Here is a 16,626-nt window from a genome sequence, read left to right as displayed (position 1 = left end):
GACAGCCACCTTCAGGACCGCGGTTTGTATTTTCGGGTTTTTTCCTCCGCTTGGACTCTGAACCGCGTTGTTTTCCCTCACCGCAATGAAGTTCACAAAACCTGAGGGGAAAAGCCTCTCGCGAAGGCTTTGGGGTGGCAATGGGACATTTCGGGTGGGAGCAGAAGCCGTTTTGCGGGTGGAAATGACACTTTGGGGGCAGCTTCTCCCTCACGGCCGCCGTGAGGGGCCTGAGGGGCCGGGGGCGGGGCGCCGCGCGCGCGCGCGGGCGGCGGGAAGGCGGAGGGGGCGGAACTGCGGCAAATCTCAGCCAATCAGCGGCGGGGTCGCGGCTCGGCCCCTGCTGCCCGCGGCTGGGGAGCCCCGTGGGTCGCGGTTTCCCGCGCTCGGGGGTCCGCGCGCCCCCTCAGGAGGGTGCCCGGGCTCGGGGAGAGGCGGCCCGAGCCCCTGAGGGAGGCAGAGGAGGGGAAGCAGCGCCCCTGGGAGGGCGAGATAAGGGCCGGGGAGGGAGCGAGAAGGGGCACAACAAGACAAAAGCCCCGGGGGAAGAAGGAGGAGGAGGAGGAAGGAGCAGGATGGAGGAAGCCGCCCGCCGGCAAGGCTTCCCCTCACCACCACAAAATGGAGGGCGCGGGGGCTGTGCAAGGCTAGGGCGCTGCTGGACCGCGGGGAGCGGCTGCTTCCCTCGATCCCTGCCTCATTCCATCTCTTAACATCAGGAGCGACAGGTGCCTGGCGTTGTGGCAGCAGGTGAGCTGTGTAAAGCAGAGGCTGGGGCAGGGAAGGCCGGTTCCACAGACGTCATGAGGAGCTGAGGAACCCGACAGCCGCACAGCAGGTTTTTCCTGGCTTGGAAGATGTGCCCACACACCACTGGGGCTTTCTCCTTTGCCATCAAAGTGCTCTGTGACAGCCTGGTTTTACTTCACCCACCTGCTGCCCCAAAAGATGGATTTAATCTGTTTAAAGTCATCCCAAAACTCAAGTTCCCTGTTTGGCCCCAGATCCAGTGGGTAGAGACATGGGGCTTCAGCTGGAACAGTAATTCTTCTCCACCCTTTAAAACTAAATAAAATATCCCAGAAAGTCACCACCCATTTCTTGCCTAATTGCTCATCCAGCAGCAGAAAAGCCTGTTTGCCAAGGGCTTTCTCAAGCGCATCCAAGGGATTTTTGCCAGGAATGCTGGACTAATCCCAAGATAAAACAATGCTTTCTCTAGCTCGGGAGGAGCAGCAGGGTTTTTTTTTTTTTAAACATTGTTCTTGTGTGAGGAATATTTCAGCTCCAGACTTGGCTCAGGCTGCCGGGCACAAGGCAGGACCTGTGAAAAGCAAATCTCAAGACTCACCCCGACTCCGATGTCTATGACATCTCTGTTAAACTCACCTGGAAACACTCAGGGAACCATTCAGGTTTTCCAGAAAAATCTTTCCTCGGCCGTTCCAATGTCACCAAGGGCTCAAGTACCACAAGTCCAAGTTCCATCCCCAGAAACACACACCATTCTGCAGATTTCCACCCCATTTTAACACAACCAGAAAGAAAATTCCCTTACTCCATTCCTTCCCACAGGTGGACATACCCCGAGAAGTAATCCAATACAATAGTCTCAATTTATTTGAAATAATTCGGTTTGAAAACTTTTTTAATTTAAAATTTACAGCACACATGGGGAGGAAACATGTTTTGTTACAACTAAAAGTTACCAGAAGAGTGCTGCAGGGCTGTTGTCTTTTAATTTAACACTGTCATGGCTTTATTCAAAACACAGTTGCACAAAATCAGTTACTCCAAAGTTTCAGGAAAGAGTCGGAGAAGGAACCAAACCACACTATATACAGACTGCCATACAAAGAGCATTAAAATAGGACAAAACCTCTACAAAATATAAAACCCACCCTGACGTATTTGCATGAAAAGACCACCCACCAAGCAAAAAAGTTTCAAAAGTTATCTGGAGGCTCTGAATTCCTCGTTAAAAAACGCTGTTGCTGCATGCCGAGCGGAGGACACGGGACAGGGGATGGTGACACTGGGACAGATTCTTGGGTTCGTGAGGGGCTCAGGTTCCACGTGGTGGAACTGTGGGTGTCTGGGAAGTGGGAAGTCTGGCCTAGGGAAGGGCTGTCACCCCTCAGAGCTCTGGTCTCAGGAGCTGGACTTGCTTATCCAAACAAGCCCACTACCCACATTATTTTAATCCATCAAAATAGACTCTTTTTTTTTTTTTTTTTACCATTTAAAACTAATTTTATCTGCATCAGTAACAGACAGTTAAGTAAAACCCTGACATGGAGGTGCTCTAACGTACACACTTATAAATAACAAGTTTCAATCTAAGGACAAGAAGCAAAAGGATGGGAAAACACTTTTTCTCTCAAAGCTGAGCACGGAGTGAGTGCCTCGCCCAGAGCCTTCAGGACATGACAACCATGCACTGACCCAGCCAGGACTCATCACGAACACAGGACTTGGTTGTGGCTGCAAAGGAAGTTTCACCACAGCTTTTCTAGTGTCTTTAGAGACATCCCTTAAAAAAACCACAAAGCCCAAGGAGTCAGTTGTTCCCGAGTGTACCAGACTCCGCTTCGAGGCCGGGAAGGTTCAGGAGAAACCCAGAGTTAAGGCTCTAGTTGAGGGGAAAAAAAACCACACACACACAGAGAGGGAGTGGGGCTTTGCAGAACTTCAACCCTGCGTGATCTAAACTCCACCGAAGAGCTGCAGGTCACACTGAGCTAAGGAACATCCCACAGGGAACCAACTCGGAATCCAACCAACAGGACTCTCCCTCCTCCCACCTGCAGGCTCTCCCCAGTTTCTGGCAGCTATTGACAGCCAGGACAGATACAAAAATAAGTCTCTGGAATAAAGCTGTGTGTGATATTTGGTTCAGGACCTACGTGAGAAGATGGCAGTCGGTGTGACACCACCACTACGCCGTGTGAAAGCCAGGTCACGCCCGAAGGAGGAATGCTGGAAGTGAAAATTTGTTTCCGCCGGGAAAGGTGATACATCGGGGCAGATTAGGAAGTGGAAAGGCTGCTAGATAAAAAGTTTCTCTGCACATCCCTCACGCTCTCTCCTGACACATCTCTGCAGCCACTCAATGTAAACCCCCAAATATTCCCAACTGTTACAAACTGAGCATTTTACAGCCAGATTGAAACAGTTTAACAGGGGACGTGCAGAGAAGGGCCAACTTGGGTTCATTCTTCCCTTCAACAGTTCTAGAAAAGCTGGGGGGTGGAAAACAACACGCTTGGAGGAGTTACCCGTTCACTTCTGCATCAGAAATGCATATTTCATCTATTTTATACATTTTATAGCCATGAGTGGTGCAGAATTCCCAGAATGACAATGCAAGAGCGAAGTGAGTGAAAGTTTAACAAAGATTTCTGGCAAAAAGGTTTAAAACTACACATTAATTGCTTTGTTAATACCTGCAGTGACAATGGACTTGGGAGAAAATTTATGGATTGCAACCCTGTAAGGATCACAAGTCTTTCAGTTGGCCAAAATACACCCTTGAAGGAATCTAGAGAATACTCCAAACACTGAACATTGGAGTGAGCAGGAAAACAAAAACATCTTCTGAAAGCCACTGAGGCTTTACCCTGGAATACCCAAAATAGAGAGGAGACTTCAAAAAAAAAATCACAGGGGTCACCTTTTAAAAAAACTGAAACGTGGGTGTCATCTAGTTGGGGGTTTCCAGTTGAATCCATGGAAAACTTGGCCTAGAGTCAACTGATTTAAGAGAGAGTGGGGAATTCACTGTAGAGCACTTTTCAGTTCAGCTTTTTAAGCATAAAAACGTGAAAATCCTGAATGAAAACTTCCCAATATTAAACCCATGGGACGTGGGGTTGGATTCAGGGCTAACAATGACCAACACAGCATGATCGTGATGAAATTAAAGAGCTCCAAAGAAAAGTCTGGTGGGGGGAATTTGCCAATGGCTTCAGTGATTATAGGGCTGAAAATTGTTCTCTACAGAAGGTTCCCTATGGGCTATCAGAGCTTATCTGGAATGATAAAAGGGGCAGGAATAGTAAAACCACACTTCTGCTATAAAAAGTTAACATAGGATTTCTGTCAGGACATCTATGGTACATGGACATACAGAGCTGCATAATCACTATTGCGTCTTCCGTAACTGGAGAGTCTGGTCCTGCAAATTAATCCTCCTCTTCCTCGCCTTCATCCTCGGGCTCTCGTTTCCTCTTCTCCCCTCGGACACCCTCTGCTAAGGAGAGAGGGACACACGCAGCCCATTAGGCTCTGCCCACACAGCACTTACAGCCAGGGGAGGGGATTGGGGAATGGGGAATGGGGAGTGTGTGTGCTGCAGGTGTGTTCCTGATGGAACATCCCAGCCCAGGACCCTGGAAAAACATCCCTGAGTTTGTGTCAAAAGGCCAGAAGATCCCAGCCCAGGATCCTGCACAACATCCCTGAGTTTGTGTCAAAAGGCCAGAAGATCCCAGCCCAGGATCCTGCACAACATCCCTGAGTTTGTGTCAAAAGGCCAGAAGATCCCAGCCCAGGATCCTGCACAACATCCCTGAGTTTCTGTGTCAAAGGCTGGATTTGGATGCTGTGCTGTGGAACATCCCAGCCCAGAATCCTGCACAACACCTCTGGATTTCTGTGGCCAAGGGTGGATCTGGGTGCTGTGCTGTGGAACATCCCTGGGTTCTGTGGATCTGGGTGCTGTGCTGTGGAACATCCCTGGGTTCTGTGGATCTGGGTGCTGTGGAACATCCCTGGGTTCTGTGGATCTGGTGGTGTGCTGTGGAACATCCCTGGGTTCTGTGGATCTGGGTGCTGTGGAACATCCCTGGGTTCTGTGGATCTGGGTGCTGTGCTGTGGAACATCCCTGGGTTCTGTGGATCTGGGTGCTGTGCTGTGGAACATCCCTGGGTTCTGTGGAACATCCCTGGGTTCTGTGGATCTGGGTGCTGTGGAACATCCCTGGGTTCTGTGGATCTGGGTGCTGTGGGACATCCCTGGGTTCTGTGGATCTGGGTGCTGTGCTGTGGAACATCCCTGGGTTCTGTGGATCTGGGTGCTGTGCTGTGGAACATCCCTGGGTTCTGTGGATCTGGGTGCTGTGGAACATCCCTGGGTTCTGTGGATCTGGGTGCTGTGCTGTGGAACATCCCTGGGTTCTGTGGATCTGGGTGCTGTGCTGTGGAACATCCCTGGGTTCTGTGGATCTGGGTGCTGTGGAACATCCCTGGGTTCTGTGGATCTGGGTGCTGTGGAACATCCCTGGGTTCTGTGGATCTGGGTGCTGTGGAACATCCCTGGGTTCTGTGGATCTGGGTGCTGTGCTGTGGAACATCCCTGGGTTCTGTGGATCTGGGTGCTGTGCTGTGGAACATCCCTGGGTTCTGTGGATCTGGGTGCTGTGCTGTGGAACATCCCTGGGTTCTGTGGATCTGGGTGCTGTGGAACATCCCTGGGTTCTGTGGATCTGGGTGCTGTGGAACATCCCTGGGTTCTGTGGATCTGGGTGCTGTGCTGTGCGCTCTGCTGGTGGCAGCCCGCAGTGCAGTGCTGCCCCAGCCAGTCCATTCATTCCCCAGCAGCCACTCCCTGGCCAGTGGCCCATCCTGACTCCAGGATTTATACAAAGTGAAGAATTCACACTGCTCCTTCAGAAATATCGTTTTTGCAAGTGGAAAATCCAGCTCCCAAACTGCTCCACTGAGCCCAGCATGTGGAGGAGATGTGGCTCAGCTGGGGAGAAATTCTGGGATTTGTCTTTACAAAGACGTGGAATTTTTAATGAAAAAATTTGTTTAAAAATACTCCAGTAAGCCACTTCTTGCAAACAGAACTTGCTCCCTGTAGCAGAATTGCTTATGGAGAAGCTGGATAAAGGAAAACTCCAGCTGCTCCTGGCTGCCAGGCTTTGCCAGCAGAGACTCTGGTGCACTTGAGGGATATTTTCCATCCATGTAAATAACAAGAGGCACAGCAGAGCCCCACTCCTCTCCACATCAAAGAACAATTTCCAACTGCACAGCAGAGCCTCTCCTTTCAGAAAACTGTTGTTTCTTCCTCACTTTTACTTTACTTTTGGTTTTGTGTCAACATGCATGTCCCAAACCCACAAAGACAAAGAATTATAGAGAATTGATTGTTTCAGTCACAACTTCAATACTTGAGCACTCACCTTCTTCCTCCTCATCGCCTCCTTCAACGTAGTCATCATCATCCTCTTCATCCTGTACAAAAATTGGGAGACATTTTTACAGTTGCTGTTTATTGAAGTGTTGCTTCCACAATGATCCCAGGCAGAAATCCAGGAATTCCCTGCAATTTCCCCACCAGGGCATCAGTCAGTTCTAGAGGCTCATTTCTTTGCTTTTCCCCACTGTTCACTTCTTTAAGCCAGCTGAAAAATTAACTGTGAGAGAGATTCCAGCAGCTCTAGACTGCCTTTGAACCCAGTCAGCAAGGGCCTGGAGGAAAAGGTGAATAACTCTTCCCAAGTTCCTGTGAAAATGAGTTTTTGTGTTGGTTTTTTTGTCTCGTTCTAAAGCTGATAGATGAGGAATGTAAATGAATTAACAATCAGCTCCAGAGAATACAAAAAACCCAAGTCTTGTGTTTATATCCCTCTGCTTGGTGGAATTTTGTACACAGGAGAGTGTGACAAGGCAAAATGGGGAAACGAGCCTCTGACACTGGCCCTTGAATACTGGAATGAAACCCACTCCACATGAACTCCCTGGCAGGAAGGAAACTCTTATCAAAGAAGCAGTAGTGGCTGGCCACAGGAGCTTCAGTCCCAAATTGGGGTGCTGCTTTGGGGCACAAACCCCACGCCAGGCATGTTCCCCTGTCGAGACCCTGCAGGAGGGGAGGACCTGAGCAGGCCCCAGGGCTTCACTGCTGTCCTGTCATTTGTGTGACCAGTTTACAGCTACAAGAACTCTACTCATCACTGCCTGAAAGGTGGCTGTTGTCTGTTCCCTGGGAGCTGTACCAGACCTGTTTTCTGTAACCACAGAACCCCACAGGAGCTTCTCTTTGCTTCCTGCATTTGGCAGCGCTTCCAAACTTTACCTGAATTTCTTCTTTCATCAGGTATGAAAGACCAACTTCCTCCTCCTCTTCACCTTCACCCAAATCTGAAGCTCCATCATCTTCATCATCTTCCTCTTCATATTCTCCTGGAGGCCCAGCTTCATTCTCATCATCATCATCATCTTCATCCCCTTCTGCAGTGAAGGACACACACGTAAGACCAGAAGTTCAGCTCCATTCACTCCTCTCTGAGTGTAGCAGGCTGGGCTGGCCCTCAGAGCTTTTTTCCTGAATGATTTGGGGATTTTTATTTCTTTCTAAATCCAGGCAACACATGGGAAATGACCACGATTGTAACCAAGTTAAATTTTGTCATTTTTTTCTCTAAGAAAGACTCCCAGTGTTTTTCCATCACAAGCTTCAGGCAAAACTCTTGATATCTGAAGCAGCTACAAATACAAACTCCTGCCAGCCCTAACAGCCCCTGAAGGACTGCAACCAAGCTGGGACCAAAGGAACTAGGTGTGCTTTTGGAACTAAAATTTGTATTATACTGGAGCAGGGGCCTGAAACCATTACAAAACCCCGTGAAATTGTAATTTTAAATTCATAAATAGTGTGCACATCCCTTTGCTCTGTATCCCTCAGTGGCACAAATGGCTTTACTGCTGGCAACAAGAATATTTGTGTCTTTTCAAAAGTATCTTTAGTCCAATTCCTTTAAGCCCAGGTGGCTTCTGCAGGACTGAAACCCTGTTTTTGTTCTTTATCAGTGCATTAATACCAAACACACTCTGGACTCTGCTCTTCAGGAGCAGATTTACATTTGTGTGCTCAGGAAGACCCTGCACTACATGGAGACCTTTATTCCAGCATCCCATTCCTGCCCCCAGTTTGTTTCAGGACGTTACCATCATCATCATCTTCTGAGTCTGGTGCCTCGTTGTCCTCCTGATCAAACCCATCCAGGTATGTGATCTGCTGGAGCAGCTCAAAGATGCTGTCCCTGTAGTCCTCAAGGTTTGTAATCTCACAGTTGAACAGGTCAAGACTCTTCAAATTCTTCAGATTTTGCTGAAAAGAAATGAAAATATTTGTTTCCTTCCCATGGTGCTCTCAGATACAGCAGGGTGACAACCCAAGAATAACAGAATTTACTTTATCCTCATTTCTAGTTAGAATTTTTCTCCCTCAAAGTTCAGTCCAAGCTGCTGGCAGCAAAATCCTCACCAAAGGCACTTGTGTGGAATAACTCCCAGCTTTGGGGGTTGGGTTCTGTGTGCAGAGCCCAGTTTTGGACAGAAACCCCAACCATGCAGATCAGCACTGGCAGTCCCTCCTCTGCTGCACTGCCCACCCCTGGCTGCATCACCCCGTGTCTGGTCACTTCAGTTTAATGGAAACTCAGCAGACAAACACACCTTAGCCACCAAGCACAGGGGAATCAGCACCACACACCTCGGCCACTTTTTCTTCAAGGACAAAACAAGCCCAAATCCCTGATTTGGGACATCCCATCCCATTTTCCAGCAGTGGGGTTACACACGCTGCCCTATAACCACGGCACTGAGTCTATCAAACCAGACCAACCACGAGACTGATGAACATTTGTATCAACCCACTACGAAAATAGTAAAGATTCTTGATAAAAAATCTCTCTTGTTGCATCTCCCCAGAGCCCCTTCCACATCATACTCACAAGAGCTTCCACAGTGCCGAGATCTTTGATTTTGTTGCCACTTAGATTTAGATATGTGAGATTAGGACATCTCTCTGCAAGGACCTCCAGGCCTCCAGAAATGACATTGTCACTCAACTCCAGCTATTAGACAGAAAAAAAAAGGAATCAACAAATAGATTTTCAGCCTCAGATTCAGCTGCATCGTTGTTAACTGTTCTCCCTTTAAGAATGTAATCACTTTTGGAGACTCACCCAGGGTAACATGATTTAGCTGTCAAAAAGTTCCTATAAATTGAGAATTATAAACTGTTCTTTAAAGTCTCATGGGTTTGGGCACCTCAGTTTTAAGTTACCAGGACTGGAGTTCATTGAGTGACCCAAGAGCCTCCTAGCAAGGCACCCTGCTCAGCAAGGCACTGCTGGACCTTCCCAACATCCGAGCACTTACTGCCCCGAGAATCACTGACCAAACCCACTCACCATCATCAACTGGAAACACCCAAAACAATTTCAGTTCTTAAAAATACATTTCAGAGGCCCACGAAACACCTCCAGCACCACAGGGGTGCTGAAAAGCTCCTCACCCCTGACCCTGCCACCCCCAGAGATACCAACCTTCCGGAGCTTACTCAACGTGGGCAGTTTGGCCAGTGATGTCAGCTCAACGTTGGCCATGCTGAGGAACTGGAGCTCCTTAAATGAATCATTGAGCCCTTCGATCTCCCCGTTGCTGGACCTGCAGTTATCGAGCACCAACTCTGTCACCTGCAAACAGGCCAGCGAGACACGTGTGGGTGTCACAGCAAAAAGGAAAAAAATAAAGTAATGGTCAACAAACTCACCTGAAACCCACCCCAGGGACTGGGCAGTGGCTGCAGGTTTGGGGCTTCATTTAAAATCAGACCAGATTTCTGCCCTGAAATCGCCAACACCCACCTAATTTAAAAATTATGCAGTAGTTTCCACACATTAAACCCTGCAAAAACTGCCATCTGACCCCAAAACTCCACCAACAGAGCACACTGGTACAGCTCCTCACAGAAGCACTGGAGCCAACCAACTGCTGATTTCTCCTCAGGCCTCATCACTTAACTGTGCATAACCAAACTCATAAAACCAGTTTCTCTCTGAACCTAAAACCTTCCGACTCCAGATTATTTTCCTAGAGAGTCCTAGAGGTTAATGGAGCCCAAATAAATAACTTCCTTGTGCCCAAGCCACTCAATAATCAAGACAGGTCACATACTTGGAGAAGCAGCAACAAGAAGCAGCCAATTAATTTTAAATTATTTTATCTAGAGTGGCACATCCACTTGGTAAAGGACAGGCACAAGGTGACTCTTCTACACTAACAACATTTTGGGAGTGCTGCCGACCCCAAGCACCACGAGGCCAGCTTCCCACTATTACTTTTTTTTTTTTTTTTTTCATTACAATTTTTTTCATTTCATCATTCCACACAGACACCAAATCTTAAGGCAAGCTGCCGGGGACAGAGGGAGTTTCCCAGCTCCATCCCCAGCATCTGCACGCCGCCAGCGAGACGAGGCCTCTCCGGCTACCTGCCACCCGCACACACGCCCGGCTGCGTTCAACCAACACTTTCGGGCAGTTTTTTTCCCCCCTAAAAACCCACGTGCGCCGGGTCAGGGAAAGCGAAAGTCTCGGGATTCGGCTCGGGGCGGGGGCGAAGCGGGCGCGGGTGTCCGCGGTGGCGGAGCGGGGAGCGATGCTCCGGAGCCCCGGGAGGCGGCGGGGGCCCGGCCGCGCACGTGCGCTCCCGCCTCGCCAGCGGCTCGGGGCTTTATTTTTTTATTTTTAAAATTTTTTTTCTCTTTTTTTTTTTTTTTTTTTTTTTTTTTTGGCTCTTTCCTAAGAAACGGAAAGTTGGAAGCGCGCGGGAGGGCTATGGGGACCCCACGGCACGCCCGGCGGGGCGGCGGGCGCGGGAAGGAACGTTAATTATACTAATTAAAGGCGGCGGGATGAGCGACGGGCCGCGGCCGGGGCCGCCGCCGTGACCTGTTTACTGCGGCCGGGGGAAGCGGCGGATTAACGTCGGGGGAAGCCGAGGCCGAGGCGCCCCCCGGGAACTTCGGGGCACCCCGAGAGAGGAGGCGGAGGGGGAATGAGGGGGGGCCGCGGGTCCCGGGGCCGCGCCGGAAGCGCCGCCCGCGCCCCGCCGGGCCCTGCGCCACGGCTGACCCAGATTCGGCAGCGGTGCCGCCGGGCCTGCGCGGCCCCAGGCGGCAGCGACGGCCCCGCGGGGCGGGGGGAGCGCGCCCCGCCGGCCCCGCCGCCCCTCACCTTCTCGGGGGCCCGGTTCCGCAACTCCAGGTTGATGCGCTTCTTCATCTCCATTGCCCCCCCTCCCGCGGTTCCGCACTGGCGAGGGAGGGTGGCCGAGAGCGGCCGCGAGGGTCGCTGCGGCTGCGGCGGGCGCCGGGAGCGCGCCGGGAGTGGGTCGGGGGTCGCCGGGGCCGCCCCGGCCGCGCCGCTCCGCAGCAGCTCCGGCACCGTCAATGGCCGCCCGCACACTGCGCCTCCATGACACGGCGCATGGCGCCCCCCCCAGGCTACGCCCCGCCCCGGGGCGGGGCTTCCCCGCGCCGCGCCGTCATTGGCGCGGGGGTCGCCGCGCCATTGGCCGAGCGCGCTGCCCGTCAGGAGGCGCGGGGGCGGGGTTTGTGCTCGCGCGCGGGGACCGGCGGGTGCGCGCGCCCTGAGCGGGAGGGGCGGGGCTGGGGGCGGGGGCGGCCCTGAGGGGCGGGGCCGCGGCTCTGAGGGGGTCGCGCGTCTGGGGTGGGCGGGGGTCGCGGGTCGCGGCTCTGAGGGGGCCGCAGGTCCGGGGAAGTCAAGGCTCTGAGGGGGTCCTGGTTCTGAGGGGGTCCTGGTTCTGAGGGGGGCACAGCTCTGGGGTGTGCGCGTCTCTGGGTTGGGCGGGGGTCGCGGCTCTGAGGGGGTCGCGGCTCTGAGGGGGTCGGGAGTCTCGGTTTTGTGGGGGCTGCACCGAGCTGGGGGTCGCGGTTCTGAGAGGGTCGCGGCTCTGGGGCTGGCGGGGGTCGGGGGTCGCGGTTCTGAGGGGTCGCGGCCATCCCCGCCCGTGCTCCCCCGTGGGGGCCGTGTCCCACCGCGCGGCCTCGGGAAGGGTCTGCCCGTGGGGCCGCCCCCGGAGCTCCGTGTTCCGCGGGAGCCCCGGGATGGTTCACTCATCTGGGGAATAGCCCGGTTCCTAAAATCTGAGCCGCTCCGGGGGATAAATGAAGCTCGTATCCCACTCTGTGTGGATACATGGGATTTGTATGCCCCTCGGGTTGCATATATGGGATTTATAACCCCCTTGGGGTGGATAGATGGGATTTATATTTCCCTCTGGTTGGATAGATGTAATTTAGAGCTCCCCAGGTGGATAGACGGGATTTATATCCCTATGGAAATTCTTTTCCTGGTTAAAATTAATAATTAATGAATGTTTCTCTATTGAAGCTTTTCTCCTGGAAAATGATCCTTGAAAAGAGCCTGTGAGTCACTGATACCCCTCATGCCCAGGCAGGACAATTCTGGGACAAGCAGTTCTAAATATTTACATCTTGTCTCTTGGAACTTTGGAGACACAAATAACCGGAGACATTTTGGCAGCATGGTGACAGAATTAAAAAAACAAAAAGACAAAAAAACAAAACAAAAACCAACAACCCACTGTGGGAATCTCGGGTTTGCTCCAGCTTTGTGTAAACTCCACAGAGAAAATATTTCTGGGATGGATAAGGAGCCGTGGAAAACACCAGAGACCTGGAGAGCCTTCTGCTTGCTTCCTACGGGGAGGTAACTGGGAAAGGTTCTCACAACTGCAGGGAAAATCCTCTTGGTGTTAAAGCTGCTTATCCCGGGGGTTTGCCAGGAGAGCTGGGTGGCCATGGAGCCACCACCACCCTCTGAGTGGGGGGAAGAGGGTAAATCTGGGAAAGGAACTTGTGAAAGAGCCAGGAGGATGGTGTCATTTTGGGATTAGAGAGGTTTAGGTGAATATTCCCAGCTTTGGGAGCAGAGAGGGCATGTCCAGCTGTCCATCTGTGGTGTGTTTGGACATTGCTGTCCCAAAACACCGCTGGAAGGTGAGGATTTGGTTTGAGGATTTGCTCTGGAAGGGAGGGATTCAATTTATATTTAGGTCAGGTTACAACAAACTGGTTTATTTTCTGTGTCTGCATTAGAGGCATGGTTTTTAGAAATAAACTCATAACCTTCACCCACATCTTTTATTTTCCTTTAATTGCCTTTTACTCCACTCCAGGGTTGGAAATCTCACTGCTGTGCGATCCTGAATAATTTTCCGGGGCGTTCTTGGCTTTTCTCAATCCACCTTTGTGGCAGCACAAAGCCAGGAGGTGGCACTGCCCGGCAGCGCATCCGGTCTCGCTCCGAACCCCTTTCGAGCCTTTTACTTTCCGTAGGAAACAAAAGTTTTCTTCTTTCCAAGCCTGGGGGCCTGGATATCCTGGGAATGGCGGGATGGGTCGTACCTGCTCCGGGGCTCGGGAGATCCCCCCGGGCTCTGGGAGGTGTCTGGAGGGATCCCAAGGCTCTGGGGACTTGTGGCCCCCACGAGTCTCCTGTTGGCTTGAGTCGACATCCCTTGGCTGGACTCAACCTCTTTTGTCCTGTAGGGTTGACCTGGGTGCACCTGGGCCAGTTTTCCATCTCTCCTTCCTGCTGACTCTCCCAAGGAAGAGCAGCATAGGCACAGAGTGTGGGATTGCATTTTTTCCTCCCAAAAAAGGGATTTAACTCTGATTTCCTGACCCAAACCACCCATTTCTGTGACGGTTTGCTCTCCGTGGAGGGGTTGGCGTTGTGGGAGGTTTTCTGGTCCATCTTCTCCCAGATATTGTGGGAGTTTCTGGAAAAAAAACAATGTGAAGAGCAGTTCTGGAAGAAACAAAGCTGGAAGCTGCTGGCTGGGTTTAGAGGCTCGAGAAGATCCTTCTGAGGGGACAAGCACTGCACGCATTGTTTGTGTTTGTTATTCCAGTTCTGGGTTATTCACCATGAGACACCACGCTCCGGGTGTTGGGGATTTCATTGGCAGAGGTTCTTATTTACAGCAGAATCCCAGGAAACGGGAAAGGACTGAAGGGTTCCTGAGCTCTGTGGCACCAACCCTCCACCAAAACCTTCGGACACGAAGTCTCAGCAGTTCCAGAGCAGAGAGGATGTCACCGTCACCACCTGGCAATGTCCTGGTCACCATCCCAGCCACAATGTCTGGAAGGAGGGAAAAAGGTGAGCAGAGCGTGGCGGGACAGCGGTTGGTGTGTTCCTGGCACGTGCGAGAGCTCCAGTGGGAAAAGGTTGGCCAGGTGGGATGGAGCCTTGGAGGAGGCTGGGCAGGAGGGTGGAACCAGCTGCTCTGGGAGGTTCATCCCAACCCAAACCATTCCAGGCTTTTATGGAACTGGGCCTTTGGGTGGAGGAGCAGCGGGAGGTGCCTGGGTGCTCACACCAATGCCAAGGTCATTGGGAAAACGCCCTGGAAACCTCTCCAGGCCATCAGTGGGGTCAGAGCTGCTGGTGAGTTCCCTGGAGTCACAGCTGGATGGGCTCTTATCTGCCTGGAAGGGCTTGTTATCTTTCCATTGTTTTGGAAAGTTGCTGCTTCAGAAAGAGTTGGATTTCCCTGGGTTGAAGGACACGCTTTGAGTGAGTGTTGAAATCCCAGAGTACCTTCGGAGGAGGACTCCGGGGGTCATAGCAGGAGACCCAGGAAGCTGAGGAGGATGATGAGGGTGAGGTGGCCCTGCAGGGACGGTCCGAATGACTCCTGAAAATCCTGGTGAGCCAAGGAAAATAAATCAGTCAGAAAGTCCCGTGTGCTAAAAGCCTGAGGCAGAGCTGACAGGCACCCACCTGACTGTCCTTAGCATCCCTGGAATCCCCGGGAGCGTCTGTCTCTGAAACCTTGGTGGTGGCATTCCATTCTGGAAACAGCTTGTCCCAATCCACCTCTCCAATGGTGTCTGTCTGGATGTGGAGAAAAAGAAAGAAGCTGGCGTGTCACAGCTTAGGATTAGCTCCTGTGCAGAAAGATCCCTCCTTGGGATGCCTTTGATGGAGTTTAATTGGGAAAACAAGGAATTCCCCGTTGTTTCTGTGCAAACTGGAGAAATAAATCCCAACTCAAACCCATCCCATGATTGCTGTTCATGGGCACTCTACTCAAACTCACTTCATTTGTTCTGTGGTCTAAAAATCAGCAGGTTTAATCCATTTATTCTGCCTTGTGGCAGAGATTTGGGTGAGGAAAACCTGTTTTTTAGGGGAATACCAACTCACCTCGTTGGAATCGAACTCGTACACGTACGTGGCAGGGGATGCCGTGAAGTTGTCGTAGTAATAATCTTCTGTGGAATAGAAGTAATTACCTGGAATGGAAACAGCCCCAGGTGAGGTGGCACAACGGGCACTGGGGATTCCTGTCCCCATGGGGTGAGGTGAGTCCCTGCCCCGTGTCCTGGCTCGTGATCACCCAGCTTTTCCCCCTGAGCAGCCAGTGTAACTCAGATTAATCTGGACAACTCTGATAAATCCCCTCCCAGCCCCAGTTATCCCAACTCTCTCCTGTGGCTGGTGGGAAATGGTAAAAATGCTTTTTAAAAAAAGGCATTTCTCACTTAAATGAGACATGTATTCAAATAAATCCGGCGCGATCTCCTCCGTGTCATCTTCGACCTCCGCCTTCCCTGGAAGCAAAGGAACAACCGATGGGTCACCACGAGGAGCCCCGGGTCGAGCTGTGGGGTCGTGGGAAGCTTCACTGATTGATTGGTGCTTTGGGCAAAACCCCTTTCCTGTGGGGCTGCTGGCTTCACAGCCTGACCCGGAATTAGATCCCAGCTAAAGGTGTGGGAGGTCAGAGCAGAGCTGGGCATGTCCTTGGGTTCTGGGTGTGGGTGTGCTGGAAGTGAGGGACGCAGGGGTGGGGATGGAGCCTCTGGCCGTGCTCCTGCAGCCCAGAGCCAGAGCTGGGCTGGATCCCCTGGGATGAGCCTCTGCTCCAGGATCCAGCTGCTCCAGTGCCTGTGGCTGCCAAGGGCTCACAGGGACCCTCATGTTTTCTTAGGGCTGAGCCACTAGAAATAAACCCTGATCCTTGTGACATTGTCACAGTTGGAGAGAATGGCTCATTCCCTAGTCCAAACATAAGGTTCTGGGTGTTTTCTTGGGTTTCGAGGGGATTTTTAAAAGCAAATTAATTGGGAATATCAATGTTCTAATAGTCACAGATCCATGCACTAAGATACTCATGAGAATGACAGATATGGAATAATAAGATATTTTTATAGTTTGATACTCATTTATAGCCACAAATAAGATATTTTTATCGTTTGATACTCATTTATAGACACAAATAAGATGTTTTTATAGTTTGATACTCATTTATAGTCACAAATAAGACAATGATGACATTGTCATTCTAAGTGACACCATGAATAGCTGCAATGATGCTGTCAGTCATGCCCAGGGCCAGCTGTAGCTGCAGGTCCCTCTCCAAACCCTCCCACTTCTTCCTCTCACATCCCTGACTTTCTCAGCACTGGCAAAGCCTCGAGGGGAAGCCCAGATCCCAAAATCCTCACTAGGGAATTCTCTGGAAACAGTGCCTGAGGCTGCAGATTCCAGGCTGAGCTGGGGGCTCTACAGGAGGGACACAGTGCAGCCTCACACCTCGACCTGTCCCGCTCCCACCCTGAGCTTTTGGGGAAATTTGGGCTGAAATTGGGACCAGCCCCCCTTCCCTGCTCCTCTGGCAGCGCTCCAGCAGCACGGAGCTCTGGGGCACCTCCTGCCCTGCAGGGAGCTTTCCCAGAAAGTCACCCCGAGCTGGCTCTTGTTTACA

At 51.6% G+C, this 16,626-nt stretch overlaps 1 protein-coding gene across 2 annotated transcripts; it reads right to left on the bottom strand.

Moving 5' to 3' along the window:
• Positions 1–1,597: 1,597 nt before the first annotated feature.
• On the bottom strand, positions 1,598–11,319 carry ANP32E (acidic nuclear phosphoprotein 32 family member E). Of its 2 annotated transcripts, none has more exons than XM_038162062.1 (7): positions 11,037–11,319; positions 9,345–9,494; positions 8,748–8,870; positions 7,960–8,122; positions 7,088–7,242; positions 6,192–6,243; positions 1,598–4,252 (listed from the first exon to the last, which is right to left on the bottom strand). In XM_038162062.1, exons 1-7 carry the CDS (start codon positions 11,088–11,090, stop codon positions 4,185–4,187), a joined length of 765 nt encoding a protein of 254 aa, XP_038017990.1. In that variant the 5' UTR covers positions 11,091–11,319; the 3' UTR covers positions 1,598–4,184. The 2 variants fall into 2 exon arrangements, with proteins under 2 accessions (XP_038017990.1, XP_038017989.1); XM_038162061.1 differs by having other exon boundaries at positions 1,598–4,249; positions 11,037–11,318.
• Positions 11,320–16,626: the final 5,307 nt, after the last annotated feature.

This window comes from Motacilla alba, chromosome 25, assembly GCF_015832195.1.
Source record: "Motacilla alba alba isolate MOTALB_02 chromosome 25, Motacilla_alba_V1.0_pri, whole genome shotgun sequence".
NCBI classification, from domain to species: Eukaryota; Metazoa; Chordata; class Aves; order Passeriformes; family Motacillidae; genus Motacilla; species Motacilla alba.
The sequence above is the reverse complement of the archived record's forward strand: the minus strand, read 5'-3'. Positions and strand labels throughout refer to the sequence as shown.